Source organism: Salmo trutta, chromosome 5 (genome assembly GCF_901001165.1).
Source record: "Salmo trutta chromosome 5, fSalTru1.1, whole genome shotgun sequence".
NCBI classification, from domain to species: Eukaryota; Metazoa; Chordata; class Actinopteri; order Salmoniformes; family Salmonidae; genus Salmo; species Salmo trutta.
The window spans coordinates 25088656-25103462 of NC_042961.1; the positions used below are offsets into that span (position 1 = coordinate 25088656).

The window sequence follows — 14807 nt, forward strand, 5'->3', positions numbered from 1 at the left end:
AACGATCATATATATATATATATATATATATATATATATATATATATATATATATATATATATATATATATATATATGTGTCTCTTTTTGTATTTGTGGGAATACTTGAGAACAAATTTCCTAAATTAAACACATTTTTAGCTGAATTCCTGGGGATGTTAGTCTTTTTTTGACCAAAAACTAAACCCGCCCCTCCCAAAATATATAAACTTAGCAAAAAAAGAAACGTCCTCTGACTGTCATCTGCGTTTATTTTCAGCAAACTTAACATGTGTAAATATTTGTATGAACATAAGACTCAACAACTGAGACATAAACTGAACAAGTTCCACAGACATGTGACTAACAGAGATGGAATAATGTGTCCCTGAACAAGGGGGGGTCAAAATCAAAAACAACAGTCAGTATCTGGTGTGGCCAGATCTCCTCCTCATGGACTGCACCAGATTTGCCAGTTCTTGCTTGTGAGATGTTACCCCACTCTTCCACCAAGGCACCTGCAAGTTCACAGACATTTTCGTGGGGAATGGCCCTAGCCCTCACCCTCCGATCCAACAGGTCCCAGACGTGCACAATGGGATTGAGATCCGGGCTCTTCGCTGGCCATGGTTGAACACTGACATTCCTGTCTTGCAGGAAATCACGCACAGAACGAGCAGTATGGCTGATGGCATTGTCATGCTGGAGGGTCATGTCAGGATGAGCCTGCAGGAAGGGTACCACATGAGGGAGGAGGATGTCTTCCCTGTAACACACAGCGTTGAGATTGCCTGCAATGACAACAAGCTCAGTCCGATGATGCTGTGACACCAGCCCAGACCATGACGGACCGTCCACCTCCAAATCGATCCCGCTCCAGAGTACAGGCCTTGGTGTAACGCTCATTCCTTTGACAATAAATGCAAATATGACCATCACCCCTGGTGAGACAAAACCGCAACTCGTCAGTGAAGAGCACTTTTTGCCAGTCCTGTCTGGTCCAGCGACAGTGGGTTTGTGTCCATAGGCGATGTTGTTGCCGGTGATGTCTGGTGAGGACCTCCCTTACAACAGGCCTACAAGCCCTCAGTCCAGCGTCTCTCAGCCTATTGCAGACAGTCAGAGCACTGATGGAGGGATTGTGCGTTCCTGGTCTGCCACTGCAAGGACTATCAGCTGTCCATCCTGTCTCCCTGTAGCGCTGTCTTAAGCGTCTCAAAGTACAGACATCGCAATTTATTGCTCTGGCCACATCTGCAGTCCTCATGCCTCCTTGCAGGATGCCTAAAGCACGTTCACACAGATGAGCAAGGACCCTGGATATCTTTCATTTGGTGTTTTTCAGAGTCAGTAGAAAGGCCTCTTTAGTGTCCTAATGTTTCATAACTGTGACCTTAATTGCATACAGTCTGTAAGCTGTTGGTGTCTTAACGACCGTTCCACAGGTGCATGTTCATTAATTGTTTATGGTTCATTGAACAACCATGGGACACAGTGTTTACAACGAAGATCTGTGAAGTTATTTGGATTTTTACGAATTATCTTTGAAAGACAGGGTCCTGAATAAGGGACGTTTCTTTTTTTGCTGACTTATATATATATATTTTTTTTTTTTACTAACAACTTTGGGGGGACAAAATAAAACACTTTTGCCACCTGTTGCCAACCCCTGTTGTATCTCATACCAGTGCAGTGAACGCAGTGTCTATGGATAATGTCCATACCTGTGGATGATGTGCTGGTTCTGCAGGTAGTCCAGTGCCAGGGTCATCTCACACAGGTAGAGTTTGACAGCGTCCTCGTTGAAATGGACGTTCTGTTGGAGGTGGTAGCGCAGGTCTCCTCCCAGCAGCAGATCCACCACCATGAACATGTCCTCCTCGTCCTGGAACGAGTACCTGGGACACAAGGCAGGGGTCAAAGGTCAGAGGGCTCAGTCAACATCCTGCTAGGGCCAGGACACCGACAAACAGTCAGACACAGACTCATACACAGACACTCAGGATTGAGAAACACACACACACAAACAAGAGACAGAAACACACAGAGAGACACACACAGACACACGGGAACAAAACCCAGAAACACACAGGCGCAAGACAACATGCTGACCACATGCATCCTGCATAACCCTACATCAACTACCCAGAAAAAACACACAAAACACAGTAGCATATCTTACTCCAAAAACTCACTATGCATGTGTGGGACTAAGTGTGTGTGCACGACCGTGCATAGACCAGGGCTCTCAACCCGTTCCTGGAGAGCTACCATCCTGTAGATTTTCGCTTATCTACCCTAATCTAGTGCACATTATTTTAATAATTAGCTGGTTGAAAAGCTGAATCAGATTAGTTACAACTGGGGTTACACAGAAACCTACATTAGGGTAGCTCTGCAGGAATAGAGTTGGAGAACGCGGGCATAGATGAACAGCCTATAACGTGTTAATGTATCCAGGAGTTGGTGTGAGTGTGTATTCACTTGTAAGCTCAAAACAAGCACAGTGGGAGCCATTACTTTGAGATTGATCTTGATCTTAATGAGCTGCCATTTGTTGGAGTGAATGCAGGAGAGTGACTGCCAAATTAAGGCAAGAACAGAGCCAGCCTTTGATTGATGTCTCTTAACTGAAAATGGCTGGTGGATGGCTAAAGATCCTTGTCAATCAGGATTACTAATCAAGCACATCACATTGAAACACGTCCACATAATGATCTGGGTGGGGTTTGTGACAATCTACTACGCCATCTCTCCACAGGCATCTGCTAAACATCAAGCTCTACTGGCACACTACAGCAAGCCTTGTACAATAGAAATCCAATCCAATCCAAATCACACAGTACATAAACAACATAAAACGTCAGAAACCCAAAATCACCTTTCTGTAATCATGAAAAGGGAGAGATAGAGAGCAAGAGGAAGAAAGTGAGAGAGAGAGTGCGAGAGAGGCTTTCCGGAGGTTCTCAATCCGTAAAGGTAGAAAACAACTCACCTTGTGATTTCCTGTATCAAACTCAGGTTGCAATCCTGGTCGCTATTGCAACATTATTATTTATTTTTCATCTTGGCAGATTTCCTATATAGCTCCATTTCTCCGGGCTTAGCCCCACACACTCAGGGGGCATTTTGATTGGCCCTCTCCAGGTGCAATTTCCTGCTATCTATATCTGAAAAATAGAGCGCCATGTTCAGAGCGAGCAAAAATCATTCCATCTCACTGGGACATCAGTTCTGCAAAGCCAAACACCGTTCACAACAGTACACTATACCAGTCAAAAGTTTGGACCCACCTACCTACTCATTCCAGGGTTTTTCTTTATTTTTACTATTTTCTACATTGTAGAATAATAGTGAAGACATGAAAACTATGAAATAACACATAGGGAATTTTATCTTTATTTAACTAGGCAAGTCAGTTAAGAACAAATTCTTATTTTCAATGACGGCCTAGGAACAGTGGGTTAACTGCCTTGTTCAGGGGCAGAACGACAGATTTGTACCTTGTCAGCTCGGGGATTCGAACGCTTTAACCACTAGGCTACCCTGGCGCCCCACACGATTCCATGTGTTATTTCATAGTTTTGATTTCGTCACTATTATTCTACAATATAGAAAATAATAAAAATAAAGGAAACACCTTGAATGAGTAGGTGTGTCCAAACTTTTGACTGGTACTGTATATACAATCAATATGTGGACCACACTTCAAATTAGTGGATTCGGCAATTTCAGCCACACCCGTTGTTGACAGGTGTATAAAATCAAACATTGGCAGTAGAATGGCCTTACTGAAGAGCTCAGTGACTTTCAACGTGGCACCGTCATAACATGCCACCTTTCCAACAAGTCAGTTCGTAAGATTTCTGCCTTGCTAGAGCTCCCCCGGTCAACTGTATGTGCTGTTATTGTGAAGTGGAAACGTCTAGGAGCAACAGAGGCTGAACCGCAAACGGTAGGCCACCCATCTCACCGAACGGTACCGCCGAGTGCTGAAGCATGTAAAAATCATCTGTCCTCGGCTGCAGCACTCACTACCGAATTCCAAACTGCCTCTGGAAGCAAGATCAGCACAATAAATATTAATCGGGAGCTTTATGAAATGGGTTTCCATGGGCGAGCAGTCGCACACAAGCCTATGACCACCATGCACAATGCCAAGCGTCGGCTGGAGTGGTGTAAAGCTCACTGCCATTAGACTCTGGAGCAGTGGAAACATTCTCTGGAGTGATGAATTACACTTTACCATCAGGCAGTCCGATGGACCAATCTGAGAGAGCACTACCTGCCCCAATGCATAGTGCCAAGTGTAAAGTTTGGTGGAGGATGAATAATGATCTGGGGCTGTTTTTCATGGTTTGGGCTAGGCCCCTTAGTTCCAGTGAAGGGGAATCTTAACGTTACAGCATACAACGACATTCTAGACGATTCTGTGCTTCCAACTTTGTGGCAACAGTTTGGGGAAGTATTTGACGAAGGCCCTTTTCTGTTTCAGCATCACAATACCCCCGTGCACAAAGCGAGGTCCATACAGAAATGGTTTGTCGAGATCAGTGTGGAAGAACTTGACTGGCCTGCACAGAGCCCTGACCTCAACCCCATCAAACACCTTTGGGATGAACTGGAACGCCGACTGCCGTCCAGGCCTAATCGCCCAACACCAGTGCCCGACCTCACTAATGATCATGGCTGAATGGAAGCAAGTCCCCACAGCAATGTTCCAACATCTATTGGAAAACCTTCCTAGAAGAGTGGAGGCTGTTATAGTAGCAAAGGGTGGACTAACTCTATATTAATGGCCATGATTTTGAAATGAGATGTGACGAGCAGGTGTCCACATACTTTTGGTCATGTAGTGTATCTGCCTGACATCAAAAGGAAAACACAGATCAAATCGATAAAATGGTCAGATAATACTACCTTAATGAATATTCTCCATAATATTTCTGTCTGAAGCATTGGTTCAGAAGAAGTTCTTATGGACAACTGGCAGGGATTGGCAGAGATCCATGCCAAACAAAATATTTGATTTGCTGTGAACCGCATTGTATAAGGTTATAGTAAGTCAGTGATATCATCTATAGCCTAGTTGTAAAGTACAGCCTCTTGAAGCCAAAAACAGCATGACATTGGAGGATTTCCACCAGACCTTCCATCTCTTTCAGACCAATAGCAAACCCATGCAGTATCCATCCGTCGTCAGCCTGGTGACGTGTCGTATAGAAAATCATCAGACGAAGCTACCAAACCTAACCTGTGCAAGATGACGCGTCCCCCACCCAAACACACACAACTTCAACAGATGGCCAGGCTGAGATTGGTTGAGATGGTGTTTGCTGTCCACAGGTCCCGATTATTGTCACCCTATTATCACCTCCTTGTCATCCCCTGATCCCGAGAAGCATCCAGCTGATGGTGAAGGCCCTCTGTGGCAGCCAGTGTGATGCCAGTGGTATTAGAGCCCGTTTTCTGAGTCTCCTTGCCTGAGATTAGAGCAGTTTCCACATTTCCTTCACTCAGTGACAGGTAAACTGTCAGACATGGGACTGACATCTGAGCCATATGAAAGCATGGAGAGTGATAGCGTTGTCACCTTCAGATGTAACACCAAGGACAGAGAGAACAAGAGAGAAAGAGTGAGAGAAATGAAAAGTGATCATTGCAGATGAATGTTTTTCCAAATACAGCGTGTGTCTCACTAGATAAGTTTGGGGAATTCAAAAATCAGAACCCACACACAATGTCTGTAAAAAAAAATTCAAAAAGAGGCCAAGAACGCAGGTAAGACAAATGGATGATACTAACACAAGTTAGTGAAAGATGACCATTCTAATGTGTGAGACCAGACACAATGGAGTTCTTTAAATGTCTCCTTTTATCTCTTCTCCCATGCAAAAATATAATACAGAAGTTCAAGTTCAGACCAGAAACTATAAAGAGAAAGTTATAAGAGGAAGCGGTTTGAGAATGGACTTGTCATGGGTCAAATATGCCCAAAACAGATGATTGGGGACCTGGCTAAGGCCTGAGTCCTGGGAGCGTTGTGACAGAGCCAAGGATATGGGCCATGTGGAACAGCCAGGCCAGACTGACTGGGACAGCAGAGCACAATCAGGCCATGATGAAAAATGAGCTGAGGGAAGAGGGAGAGGGCGAAAGAGAGAGAGTGAGAGAGGGATGCAGGGGAGAAAGGGTGAAAGAGAGATGGGGGTGATATGGGGAGAGACCGAAGTAGAGCGAAAGAGGAAGAGAGAATGGATGAGAGAGAGACACTGGGCTCTGAATGTGGTCTGCTTTGTGACTGTGGCCTAGATAGTCTTGTGATAGAGAGAGAGAGACAGCTTGGCTGAGGCTGGTCAAGGGGCTGGATCACAAGACACACCTGGCTCCTCTGAGGATCCCTCTAACAATGCAGTGAATGAGTGAGCGCTGCCTCTCGCCCTGCGCTCCCCCGCCTAGTCCCCCCGTTACCCCCCTCTGGTCCCGTCAGCACACCCCTCTCTCCACCCCCACTGACTGGCCTTATTTCACAAGGTGCACTTCTGACGGACGTCCTACAGGAACTTAAAATGGTAAGGTGGCTCTGGAAATTTACAGTCGCAGAGAGAACAGAACACCACTAATGGTGAGGTGGCTTTGGGAAGTTACAGAGTTCTTTGACTGTGACTTTAACTCTTGTGACGTTCTGTCTACTGCAGAATAAATGCGTGTGTAACAGCAGAAGACGAAAACGAAAAGGACTAAGCCCTCTGAGGAAAATATCCTTCAGTTAGTTTTATGGATGTCAACAGAACCTAAGCTGCCACTAGTGGCGGCTCGCCAGCTAGGGCGTTAGGGGCGGCACCCCACTTGTGATTGGTCCAACCCCAAAAATATTTACCCAACAAATATATACTGCTCAAAAAAATAAAGGGAACACTAAAATAACACATCCTAGATCTGAATGAATGAAATTATCTTATTAAATACTTTTTTCTTTACATAGTTGAATGTGCTGACAACAAAATCACAAGAATCAATGGAAATCCAATTTATCAACCCATGGAGGTCTGGATTTGGAGTCACACTCAAAATTAAAGTGGAAAACCAGACTACAGGCTGATCCAACTTTGATGTAATGTCCTTAAAACAAGTCAATATGAGGCTCAGTAGTGTGTGTGGCCTCCATGTGCCTGTATGACCTCCCTACAACGCCAGGGCATGCTCCTGATGAGGTGGCGGATGGTCTCCTGAGGGATCTCCTCCCAGACCTGGACTAAAGCATCCGCCAACTCCTGGACAGTCTGTGGTGCAACGTGGCGTTGGAGCGAGACATGATGTCCCAGATGTGCTCAATTGGATTCAGGTCTGGGGAACGGGCGGGCCAGTCCATAGCATCAATGCCTTCCTCTTGCAGGAACTGCTGACACACTCCAGCCACATGAGGTCTAGCATTGTCTTGCATTAGGAGGAACCCAGGGCCAACCGCACCAGCATATAGTCTCACAAGGGGTCTGAGGATCTCATCTCGGTACCTAATGGCAGTCAGGCTACCTCTGGCGAGCACATGGAGGGCTGTGCGGCCCCCCAAAGAAATGCCACCCCACACCATGACTGACCCACCCCCAAACCGGTCATGCTGGAGGATGTTGCAGGCAGCAGAACGTTCTCCACGGTGTCTCCAGACTCTGTTACGTCTGTCACATGTGCTCAGTGTGAACCTGCTTTCATCTGTGAAGAGCACAGGGCGCCAGTGGCGAATTTGCCAATCTTGGTGTTCTCTGGCAAATGCCAAACGTCCTGCATGGTGTTGGGCTGTAAGCACAACCCCCACCTGTGGACGTCGGGCCCTCATACCACCCTCATGGAGTCTGTTTCTGACCGTTTGAGCAGACACATGCACATTTGTGGCCTGCTGGAGGTCATTTTGCAGGGCTCTGGCAGTGCTCCTCCTGTTCCTCCTTGCACAAAGGCGGAGGTAGCGGTCCTGCTGCTGGGTTGTTGCCCTCCTAAGGCCTCCTCCACGTCTCCTGATGTACTGGCCTGTCTCCTGGTAGTGCCTGCATGCTCTGAACACTACGCTGACAGACACAGCAAACCTTCTTGCCACAGCTCGCATTGATGTGCCATCCTGGATGAGCTGCACTACCTGAGCCACTTGTGTGGGTTGTAGACTCCGTCTCATGCTACCACTAGAGTGAAAGCACCGCCAGCATTCAAAAGTGACCAAAACATCAGCCAGGAAGCATAGGAACTGAGAAGTGGTCTGTGGTTACCACCTGCAGAACCACTCCTTTATTGGGGGGTGTCTTGCTAATTGCCTATAATTTCCACCTGTTGTCTATTCCATTTGCACAACAGCATGTGAAATTTATTGTCAATCAGTGTTGCTTCCTAAGTGGACAGTTTGATTTCACAGAAGTGTGATTGACTTGGAGTTACATTGTGTTGTTTAAGTGTTCCCTTTATTTTTTTGAGCAGTGTATATTATATAATTCATGGATTATGTTTTAAATGCTTATAAAAGTATGGTAAATGTGTACATTTTCCTGCTTCAAAAATATAATTGTTCAAAACAAGCTGTTTAGTTACTTACTACTCTGCCCCTCTGTGACTGCCAGCAGTGGTAGCTCCACCTCCATTGGGCGCACAGGCCGTGCAAACATTGCTTGAATTGTTTTGCCAGCAATTTGCTACGAGGGGGAACTGCCCCAATGACAGGATTTAATAGCATAAATTATAACAGCAAAGTAAATGGACCGTCCTGGGGTGCTCAAATGTGCGTTCAGTCAGAACTTCTGGGTCTGCTCTAGTCTCCTCCTCCCAAAGAGTCTCTTGAACCAGATGGCTGTGAAGGACTAGATGTGCTCTATCAGGTACAGAAGGTGCTAAAGCCAAAAGCTAATTGTAATTAACTTGTAAATAAATAATCGTAACAGTCATAGGAGCCTGGGACCTGATAAACCGGACAAGAGTCAAAAGACAGAGGGATACACTAGCTAGACCCTTCTCAGCGCTGATCTGGTAGGACAAAAAAGCATGGCCAATTTTATTGTTTCCCCCTGATGTTGTTTATCAGGTTCTACTGTTCTTATCAGGTTCTTCAGGGTGACTTGTGGACTAAAACAGCATAGAACCTGGTGTATCAGAAAGCATTATCAAATTAGCCAGCTAGAATAATTTTGAGAAACATTGAGAAATAGTTTGGTCAATTATTTTGTAAAATTCACCAGATGTTTGCCTTTGATAAGCAGCTGGCTAGCCATTGCTAGCTAGCCATTGCTAGCTAGTAGCTTGCTAACTAGTTAGCGCCCACGTCAATCTCAAGTCGTTATAAACTCATATCTGACTAACTCGGAAATATGAAGTTATTTCAGTATTAACTGAACTGGCTAGCACATCATGCTTTGTGACATTATGTTAGCTAGCTATCCCCAGTTAGATAATGTGTTTTCACTTACTGCATCTGCATGCTTGTTGGGTTATCAACCATATTGGTTAAATCAGATGTGGTCAGAGAGAGACAAGAAGCATTTATAAAAGGATGCTTCCCCTGTAGATCATGTACCTCTTGTAACACCATAAGGAAGTGTTCTAACTTTGTATGCCCTCAGACTTCTAGGACCTATGAGATAAAGTCAAGTATTTATATGTTACAGTGTTCTTGTAATAAGACTTATATTGGAAAAACGTCCCACGCCTTGGAGAACATAAATCCACTATTAGACCTCAAGATATCACCTTGCCAGTTACGAGACACTAAATAGAAAAAAATCATTCTATTAATGAATTGCGTAAGAATCAAAAAAGTTCATCCACCATGTAGATGAGGTGATTACGACAACAAATTACTTCAAAGAGAAGCCATGTGGCTATATAAATTAAACTATCTCCACATGGTTTAAATGAAGAATTCGATTTCACCTCCTTCCTATAAGCCAAATTGACTGTTATACAAGAACACTGTCCATATCAGATTTAGCATATCGTTTAACAGTTGGCCCCACATATTTATGAACGGCTGTGCCTGCTGTCCTTTGTGGTGGGCTATCTCATGAATTGATATGATGCATTCAGGTGAGTGGACACCTGGGGCAGTTGATTCGTGAGTTACCCTTCGTGCCCACTCCCATACCCTATAATTCTGTATTTCTTTGTGCCTAATTTGTATACATGTAGACCAGAAAAGCCACATCCAGATGAGTGGGAACCCTGATTAGAAGCACCTGCTGCTAATCGGTTGTTCTCTACAAATGCTGTTTTGAATAAAACATTTTTTTTTACCTACACACTGAGAATGGCTGTGAAGCCAAAACGTCTGTGTATGCTATCCTTGATGCAGTGAAAATAAAAAATAGAAATTTAATAATGAAGTAAACTTTTTGAGTGCAAACCCACAACACCTTTTTGTTTATCTGAATTCATGGGTTTTACGCACCAGCCAAGCTTCTCTGGGGGCGCAATGGTTCTCTTTTGATGCTTGTTGGGTTATCCCCTGGTGCACTCGTTCGTTCGTGAGCTGGCTGCTCGTTCTAAATAGTATAAATCTGTTCAAAACAGTAGCAGCATGTGCAGCAGTGGTCATTCGTTTTTGACATGCAAAAGTGAAATGGTGCATTTCTGCTGTTTGCACAGATCACTTTATATACCGTGCATTCGGAAAGTATTCAGACCCCTTGACTTTTTCACCATTTTGTTACGATACAGCCTTATTCCAAAATGTATTAAATCGTTTTTTCTCATCAATCTACACACAATACCCCACGATGACGAAGAAAAAACAGGTTTTTAGACATTTTTGCAAATGTATAAAAAAAAAAGAAAGAAAAATCACATTTACATTCAGACCCTTTACTCAGTACTTTGTTGAAGCACCTTTGGAAGCGATTACAGCCTCGAGTCTTCTTGGGTATACGGCTACAAGCTTGGAACACCTGTATTTGTGGAGTTTCTCCCATTCTTCTCTGCAGATCCTCTCAAGCTCTGTCAGGTTGGATGGGAGCATCACTGCACAGCTATTTTCAGGTCTCTCCAGAGATGATCGATCGGGTTCAAGTCTGGGCTTTGGCTGGGCCACTTAAGGACATTATGAGACTTGTCCCGAAGCCACTCCTGCATTGTCTTGGCTGTGTGCTTAGGGTCATTGTCCTGTTGGAAGGAAAACCTTTGCCACAGTCTGAGGTCCTGAGTGCTCTAGGAAGAGTCTTGGTGGTTCCAAACTTCTTCCATTTAAGAATGATTGAGGCCACTGTGTTCTTGGAGCTCTACTTTTCTCCCTTCATCTTTCCCTTAATCCTGACTAGTCTCCCAGTCCCTGCTGAAAAACATCCCCACAGCACGATGCTGCCACCACCATGCTTCACCTTAGGGATGGTCCCAGGTTTAATCAAGATGTGACGGTTGTAATTCAGGCCAAAGAGTCTTGGTTTCATCAGTCCAGAGAATCTTGTTTCTCATGGTCTGAGAGTTCTTTAGGTGCCTTTTGGCAAACTACAAGCAGGCTGTGATGCCTTTTACTGAGGAGTGGCTTCCGTCTGGCCCACTCTACAATTAAGGCCTGATTGGTGGAGTGCTGCAGAGATGGTTATCCTTCTGGAAGGGTCTCCCATCTCCACAGCGGAACTCTGTCAGAGTGACCATCGAATTCTTAGTCACCTCCCTGACCAAGGCCGTTCTTCCCCGATTACTCAGTTTGGCCAGGCGGCCAGCTCTAGGAAGAGTCTTGGTCGTTCCAAACATCTTCCACTTAAGAATGATGGAGGCCACTGTGTTCTTGGGGACCTTCAATCCTGCTGTCATTTTATGTTACCCTTCCCCAGATCTGTGCCTGGACACAATCCTGTCTCTGAGCTCTACGGAAAATTCACCCCATGGTTTGGTTTTTGCTCTGACATGCACTGTCATCTACAGGACCTTATAAAGACAGGTGTGTGACTTTCCAAATCATATCTAATCAATTTAATTTACCACAGGTGGACTCCAATCAAGTTATAGAAACATTTCAAGGATGATCAATGGCAACAGGATCCACCTGAGCTCAATTTCGAGTCTCATAGCAAATGGTCTGAATACATAAGTAAATAAGGTATTTCAGTTTTTTTATTTTTAATATATTTGCAAACATTTCTAAAACCCTGTTTTCGCTTTGTCATTATGGGGTATTGTGTGTAGATTAATGAGGAAAAAATTATAATTCAAGCACTTTTAGCATTAGGCTGTAACGTAACAAAATGTGGAAAAAGTCAAGGGGTCTGAATATCTTCCGAATGCACTGTATCTTCTCAAAGAAACTACTGGTAGCTTTGTTCTGTTCAGCCGGGAATCAATATTCTAAATGGACATCGAGGAGGACAGGGTGTGCATCTATTCTCCCCACAGTGACTGCTCTCTTGCCCTCTCTCTCTGAGAGGATGGATCGACAGCGGAAGATGACTGCGACTCAGCGGATCCCACTGATGACTCACACTCTGTGAGACCTTACAACCCTCTTAAAAAGGGTCTCCAAAGTCGTAGCTCATAGACGACAAAAATCCCAGTGCTCAGCGCTGACACATTCACTCCCTCTTGCTTCCCTTCTTCCTCACTTTCCCACATGGCTGCTGGGCGTCTCACTTGGTTCAGCTTTCAGAGCCTCTATCCACATCTCCGGGGAATCTGGCCAATGGTGTTTGAGAGTAATTTGTTGCAATGTAATGCTTTAGGCAAAACCTTGCTCTGGTGATGATTAACACTGGAAAGTGCAAGGGATCAATTTCACCCCGTACACTTACTGCATGTAATACTGTCCGTCTGGGTAAGGGAATATGACCTCCAATTTAGAAATACAAATTGATCGGGGGGGGAGAAAGAAAGCATCTACACCTACCTATGCTGTGATGGCTTATGGGATTTGCGTGGATTTTGTTGCGCGCTGCAGATAGATAATACTTTCAAGGTGGCTAATCCATTTAAATATATCCCACTCCTACACATCATACGGTATCTATCATCAGCAAGTGAATGGTCACAGCAATTACTGCATGCAGCAAACTTGACAGTCCTCCAGGCTTAAGCAGTCTTGTTCTAGTGATGTGGATTCAGTGCCTCACATTAGAGATTCCCTCTGATTTTCTCTGACCCAATGGATGGAGCTTCTTCAAAGAAACCCAGCAGCATTCAGGACATAATGAAAGCAAACATAGGATTCAAAACAGTGTGTGAGATAGAGAGAAGAAAGCAAACCAATAGACGTTGAAACTCTGTTTGGACAAAGTAATCAATGGTCAAATCCCTTCTTAACACTGCCTTTTACCCCCCCCCCCCCCGATTCTCAGCTTTCCTCTCTCTCCCTTGCCTTCGCTGTGATTTCAGGAATCATTACTTTCCATGATGGCTGTTTCTCTCACGCTCCCGCTCTCCCCCTCTCTGGCATTGTACCAATAAAACAACTCCTACTATTCTTAATCAAAACTGGCGTTCTCATGAGTTGCATCCTCTGATATTTACTTTGGGGAATACAGGCACTGCAGTTCCTAGAATTCATGGTTGGCCCATCTTCAGTCCATCAATAATGGAACATGTCATTGCCCAAACTCAATACTTGACATGCCCATGGATAGTGCAAATGTTCTGCAAGTCAGCAGGGATTTATGATGTGCAGAAGCATACCCACACACCGAACCAATTCAACTCCTGGTCATTACACTGTGCAAATTGTAGTAGAGTAGACCACCACTAAATATAGCTCAACATCGTTCTTATGAAAGCAAGTCAAAGTTTATGAAAGAGAGTTTCCTGTTTAAACAGGAAGTTATGTTATTATACACCAACAAAATTGAGTAATAGTCACTGAATGGGGAAAGCATTTATGTAGACCTACAGTACCAGTCAAAACATTAGGCACACCTACTCATTCAAGGGCTTTACTTAATTTTTTTTCTATTTTCTACATTGTAGAATAATAGTGAAGACATCAAAACTATGAAATAACACATATGGAATCATGTAATAACCAAAGAAGTGTTAAACAAATCAAAATATATTTTTGATTTTAGATTCTTCAAAGTAGTAAATTATATATTTTGATTTGTTTAACACTTTTTTTTGGTTACTACATGATTCCATGTGTTTTTCATAGTTTTGATGTCTTCACTATTATTCTACAACGTAGAAAATAAATGAAGAAAAACCCTGGAATGAGTAGGTGTGTCCAAACGTTTGACTGATACTGTATATACAAAAACAACCATTCCCAAAGCAAAAATAAACAATGAATCACTTTGTCTCTGTGCTGAGCTCTCCTTCTCTGGCTTCAGGAGAAAGTCTGAACTCTCTCAAGAGATTTTTCACAGAGCAAGCAAGTTAGTCTCAGCAGGACATCAGATGTCACCTTCAGCCATGCCTAGTAAACGCCAATTTATGCTTGATCCGGCCATGTGGCCCAGAGGCTCCGTACATAGGGTGTGACACAATTGCAAAGCCTTCGGAGGCTTGTGGAGGCCGTATCAAGCTCCGTACCGCATCGCCGTGCGCCTCCCAAATTGTGTAACAATGCAGAGGGCTCCGTATAACTCGCATTGACATGATTGGTTGACAGTAGTTGGGGGCGGTACATCTCGTATAAACACAAACTCACTTCCTTGACAACAAAATATCATCTTTATGATACCTCATGTAGGGATTTCAAAGACATGAAAATGAGTTTGAACTCGCGGAAAGAGATCGGGGAGGTAATGGGGATAGATGCCGGTAAAGAGGTCAATGGAATGCAGACCGTGGGGGATAGAAGAATCCCGGATTGGCACAATTTTCAACAAATTTGATCTAACATGTCACGTCCTGACCATAGTAAGATGTTATTTTCTATGGTA

At 44.1% G+C, this 14807-nt stretch overlaps 1 protein-coding gene across 1 annotated transcript in view; it reads right to left on the minus strand.

The window, feature by feature from the left end:
• LOC115193952 (serine/threonine-protein kinase 32C) overlaps window positions 1-14807 on the minus strand; it is a 150643-nt gene that overhangs the window by 36360 nt on the left and 99476 nt on the right. Inside the window, exon 4 of the mRNA XM_029753110.1 lies at window positions 1704-1877. Within this exon, the coding sequence (XP_029608970.1) occupies window positions 1704-1877 (174 nt within the window). The remainder of the gene's footprint in view (window positions 1-1703; window positions 1878-14807) is intronic.